Source organism: Akebia trifoliata, chromosome 7 (genome assembly GCF_017979445.1).
Source record: "Akebia trifoliata isolate Shusen 1 chromosome 7, ASM1797944v1, whole genome shotgun sequence".
NCBI classification, from domain to species: Eukaryota; Viridiplantae; Streptophyta; class Magnoliopsida; order Ranunculales; family Lardizabalaceae; genus Akebia; species Akebia trifoliata.
Window position 1 is genome coordinate 33,008,890 of NC_141381.1, and position 5,485 is coordinate 33,014,374.

The 5,485-nt window shown below is 35.1% G+C and overlaps 1 protein-coding gene across 4 annotated transcripts; it reads right to left on the reverse strand.

The window, feature by feature from the left end:
• Nucleotides 1-346: 346 nt before the first annotated feature.
• Nucleotides 347-4,298, reverse strand: LOC147399227 (uncharacterized). 4 transcript variants are annotated; one of them, XM_086448707.1, is made up of 5 exons: nucleotides 4,146-4,298; nucleotides 2,899-3,043; nucleotides 2,747-2,815; nucleotides 1,718-1,824; nucleotides 347-1,214 (listed from the first exon to the last, which is right to left on the reverse strand). In XM_086448707.1, exons 2-5 carry the CDS (start codon nucleotides 3,032-3,034, stop codon nucleotides 588-590), a joined length of 939 nt encoding a protein of 312 aa, XP_086304833.1. In that variant the 5' UTR covers nucleotides 3,035-3,043; nucleotides 4,146-4,298; the 3' UTR covers nucleotides 347-587. The 4 variants fall into 4 exon arrangements, with proteins under 4 accessions (XP_086304833.1, XP_086304834.1, XP_086304832.1 ...); XM_086448708.1 differs by having other exon boundaries at nucleotides 4,029-4,163; XM_086448706.1 differs by lacking the exon at nucleotides 4,146-4,298 and adding an exon at nucleotides 3,901-4,021.
• Nucleotides 4,299-5,485: the final 1,187 nt, after the last annotated feature.

The window sequence follows — 5,485 nt, forward strand, 5'->3', positions numbered from 1 at the left end:
CCACACAATATTGAGTTGATCCTCAAATTTTTTTATAGATAGGTTTAAGAGGTTTCCTAACATTTTGGGGTTGAATCATTCCTCAAATGTACCTCTGTTATCTCATAATATGTTCAATTTTATTTTAAGGAATTTTAATAATATTCCTCATTAAATTAGTGATTGCTGTAAAATGTGATTGACCTTCAAATTTCAGCAATATTCTTTACTGTATAACTCAAAGGAATTCTTTTGCATCCAAGGTGACTAATTTGCAAAAAGAATTTTGTTTTGATTGTGTCTTGGTATCTAAGTTGCAGCTTTGATCCAAACCTAGTAGCAATTATTGTGAAGATGACAGCCACACTGACTCAAAACACATTACCAAATCCAAGTTTACAGATAAAAATCCATCAGCAAATCACCCAGTTTTCCAAGGCTTGCAGATGCACTAAAAGGGAGGAAAGAGAGAAAAAAGATGAGAGTTAAAGATAACTATTTTAAAGATGAAAAAGAAAAAAAAACATGGAGAGTGACTATATACTTTACTGCGACCTGTCTCTTATTAGCTCTCTGCAAGTTCTGGTTTTCATGGGACGTGATTTCAATCAAACCCTCTTGTCAGCGCAGTCGCTGGGCTCATCATCGTTGTCCTTGAAGTTTCCCTCCATGGGATCATCCTGATCATAACCTTCAGAAGTAGTAGTAATCTCACCTTCATCATGAGTGTATTGATTGCTGACACCATTTGGTATTCCACTATAGCCTCCACTTGCATAGCTGCTGTCACCACCGGCAACATAATTGTCACTGCCACCACCAATCGGAACACTGAAATTTCCACTGCCACTTCCACCATCATAACCGCTCCTGCCATCATAACCTCCACTGCTACCAGCACTGCTTCCACTATCAAAACCACTATTGTAGCTGCCACCACCACTTCCATAACTAGCACCACCACCATAGCTTCCCCCTCCACTTCCATAGCTACCACCACCTCCACCGTAGCTTCCCCCTCCACTTCCATAGCTACCACCACCTCCACCATAGCTACCCCCTCCCCTTCCATAGTTATTGCCACCACCTCCATACCCTCCACCACTATAACCACCACCACCATAGCCACCACCACCACTACCATAGCCACCACCGCCACCGTAGCCTCCACCGCTACGAAATCCCCCTGCTCGATCCGTTGCATAGTTCACCCTTACCCTTCTCCCATGAAGATCCTGGTGACAGATAAAAACAAGTAATCAATTGTAGAATTCCTGTGTCGTTAATAAATCGCAGCAGGACCAAAGATTTTTTCTCAAATGCAGGGTCTTACAAAAGCAAGAATGTTTTACCTAATCTCTCAACTTAAACTAACCTTCTATTATTTTTATCTAAAAAATATAAGAGTTCAGAGTAACTTTCATGAAAAAGAAGCCTAACTAATGTCATGACTCATGAGCAACACATGCATCGTGTGAGACTCCCCCCCAAGTATAATTAAAGTAACTTCATATTTATTTATACTGATCAATACAGCTTTCTATATCTTACAACATCTTTTTATCTAATATCTTGTGCAATTTTTGGAATAAGGTTCACCATATAACCACCTATAACTGTATGGAGAAGTCATGCTCGAAGTTGGGTTTTCCAATTCTATGGCCACCATCCATGTCACACTTTAAACTGTGTTATGCTCAACAATGATTATTTTGAAGGGAGTCAACACTATCAGTACCTGTCCGTCCATAGCTTGGATGGCACTGGATGCCTCCTCTCCTGATGTGAAACTTACAAAACCAAAGCCTCTGGATCTACCAGTCTCACGATCCATGATAACTCTTGCTGCAACAATATCACATTGTTCACATCATGCCATAACAAATGTTCAAGATTAGCATATTTATCAAATCATGCATGAAACAAAGCCTAGTTTATGCAATATACCATCCAAGCTAAAACATATCAGATTTTGGACAATGACAAAGCAAGTAAAACACTTCGTTTGTGAACACATCAACATAAGTACAAGACCACATGATCGTAGATCCAGCATCCTATTATACTAAGGTAGTTTGCAAGTTATTCACATGACAATCACCCCTCAGCCCTTCCAAAATAAAAGTTGGAGAAAGTTAGGAAATCACCTTAATTCAAGTAAATCAATGAGCCTTACGTTTTATAATTTATTATTTCTTTGCCATCATCATCAATCATCAAAACCTTGAACCAAAATAAGAGATCCTATTGTACATTTGTGTGCATTTTGAACACAATATGAAGGTTTTATTACTTTAATTTATTAGTACAGATGATCCACATACAGGGCATCATCAATACTCTTCTTGTTCACATCCTATTAATTTTTTTATAAAAGTCACATTCTAGTAATTTAATATATTGAATTCGACAATTAAGCTTGCATTGTCGCTTCCAAGCCCCAATAAAAGAGAGTTACATCAGGTTGACAGCCAATCCACAAACTCCACAATCTTAACATAAACTTTGGTACTTATATCACTAACATAAGAGAGCTTGTGATAGTATTCCATGAATCATCAAATTCCAAGTAACAAAGTTGTACTCAGAAGGTGACAGCTTACTAAGTTGGATAAAGTCTGTAAAGTCTGTGAGTGTTGATACCACGACCTAAGTTTAAAACTCGTCTTCACCTACTGATTGCTATCCCCTAACCCACTAACTTATTTGGCAAAAAAAAAAAAAGTAATCAACTTTAGGGCAAAAAAAGGTCAAGCATAACCAATACCTTCAATAACTTCCCCATAGGAAGAAAAAGCTTCTCTTAGGCTTGTATCATCCGTGCCGTATGATAGACCTGAGGAACCAAGTTCGAAGAGATCATGACGAAGTAGAAGCATGATAATGTTTCAATTTGTACTAGATAGAGATCGAACACACCTCCAATGAATAGCTTGGAAGATGACATGCATCTAATTGCTTGGAATATAGACGGATTAGATGCAGACAATTCAGAATTGATGTGCTTGCTTACACTCTGCTTAAGTAAATTTCCAACTTTACTAATAAATGCCATTGTTGGAATCTAGAGCAACAAAACCACAACAAAAGAGAACGCATTATCTGACTGCAATTTTTTACAGATCTAACAATAAACAGAGATGACAGCTTACATACATCTCACTTAATAATATTGTATGGTTATTTGTTGCAAAAATATGCCCAAACGAAAGGCATGAATCTACATATTGGTTAAGTACACAAATATCAGCAGAAGACTAAAGAATACCAAAGCATCACCAAGCAATTCAAGTAGAAGTTAATTAATCATAGTGAAAGTAACAAATGGACCTCAAATTACGACAGAAACACAAGCACAAGCTCAACAAAAGTGATCAAATACCCAAAATAGAAGGATCGCACAATCGTATCAACTCATACAACACTACTTCCCCACTTCAAATTTACCAACTGTGAATAGTGAAGAAACCCACCAACACAAACATTTGTAACCGCATTAATATGCAATTTTCTGTAAGCTTCAAATAGACAGAACAAATATGACATATATCCTTGACATAAAAAAAATCAGAAAGAAAATCACCACATAGAGAAGTATTAGGCCCTATTCCAGTAAATTTTGGCATAGTTTTGCAAAATGTAAAGAAATATTTCTGTTTCCATTTATCTATTTCTTCACATATTGGAGGTATGGAGCTATGGATGTCATTCAATTCTAAAATTTCATTTTGATGAGTCTTTTTGGCCTTGGAAATTGAACTTTCTTATATAAGAAAATGTTCAAGAACCTCAAAATAATGGGAAATTTCTTCAAAAAAGAAACAGAACCACTCTACAACACCATCACCTACCACTAGTTATTGATTCAAACAAAGAGAAGAACTACAAGATAACAAAACAAATCAAATTTAGAAAATCTACCTTTCTCAAAATTATGGAAGATGAAATAGAAATGATCATTCAAACATAAACAGATTAACATTTTCGATCGATCTTTAACCAAATCAAACCCTAATAACCATAATCGTATCTTCAGATAGAAGAATTACCAGAATTACATAATCTACCACAGTAGAAAAGAAGAGAATTTACACCAGAAATCCTAAGAAATGAAATTATAGGTTTAGGGTTTTACTTCGTTTAGGAGAAAAGAAGAATAAACGTACCTTCGAGAGGTTCGGAATACTCCTCTCTCTCTCTCTCTAGACTAAAACCCTGTCAACGAAGGTTTTACTTTTACAAAATGACAAGTTAGGTTATATAGTTAATAAACTAAGCGAATCTGGTCCGTCGAAATTTCCCTTGATGTTTTTTATATTATTAATTAAGGCAATTTAGAATTAGATGAGATTTATGTGTTGAGGCGTCCCCCATATGTACCACACAAAAATATTGAGATGATGGTAAATTACCAAAATACCCTCCCATCTTTTTAATTGATTGAAGGGAAAACCACTTTCCTGAAAAATCATCTAACAAATGAATTTAATAATAAATAAATAAAAATGTTTATTTAGAGTTTAAAGTAGGACTGTCAATGGATTGGGTCCGGATCAGATCGGGTTGATTTGATACTATCCAATAAGAATTGGATCAGACCAAATACAAAATCTAAATAAACTTCATACATCTCAACAAATACATAATATAGTTTATAAATTTTCTAACATATTATCGGATCGGGTCCTTATCAGATCAAGACATGATTGATCTAGATCCGATCCAATAAGCTGTCAAATCGAAATTTTATTGGATTGGATCCTTATTGAAATCCAGAACATCGATCCAAACCCTAAAGTTACTGGATCTAAAGTGCATTCGGGAAAATGTCAAAAAATTATTGGCTTTTCTTATTTTGGAGGTGAGAGTGATCGTGACTTCATGGGATAATAACAATAGGATTTTTCCATTTTAACAGGAAAAACATTTTTCCAGGAAGAATGCATAGCAAAACATTTAACTCCAAGAGGAGAAAAAAAAAATTGTCATGAAAGCTGACTTTCCTATAAAAATATGCAATTATTCATCTGTAAACTGCATTTTTGTTTTTTTTTGTGTGTGCAGATAAATCAATTTTGTTGTCGATCTGTTCGTGCAATCAATATTGATTGCAGTGGTTAGACAATGAAAGCAAAGAAAATTTTAGGACAAGAAAAATTATTGATTTCCTCCAAATCAATCTTCAATCTTTGGTTTATTAGAGACTTGGTAATTTACCTATAGAATAAATATTTGTGATTTTTTTCCTAAAAACATTTTAAAACCTTAGACGTTATCGACTACATTTTGAAAGAGTTGGAAACAAAAACTTATTCTATATTTTCAAGATACTGGAGGACTTTCCCGATCTTCGTCATCCTCTACTAATGATACCAACTGTCCATAATTAAAAATATTCAAAAAATTTAGTGCTTAGGTTCTTCAACGGTCCAATGGGTATTACCTTTAGATCATCAAAACTCCAAATTTCTAATGAGGAGAGAGATGTTAGGTAAGAGTAAGACAG

What these genes read in the sequence shown, in the direction of transcription:
- LOC147399227 (XM_086448706.1), bottom strand. Translation starts at nt 3,939, where the DNA reads ATGATCATTTCTATTTCATCTTCCATAATTTTGAGAAAG. An exon ending in CTTCCATAATTTTGAGAAAG is followed by an intron (nt 3,044 to 3,900) that starts GTAGATTTTCTA and finishes TTGTTGCTCTAG; the next exon opens with ATTCCAACAATGGCATTTAT. An exon ending in CTATGGGGAAGTTATTGAAG is followed by an intron (nt 1,825 to 2,746) that starts GTATTGGTTATG and finishes ATATTGTTGCAG; the next exon opens with CAAGAGTTATCATGGATCGT.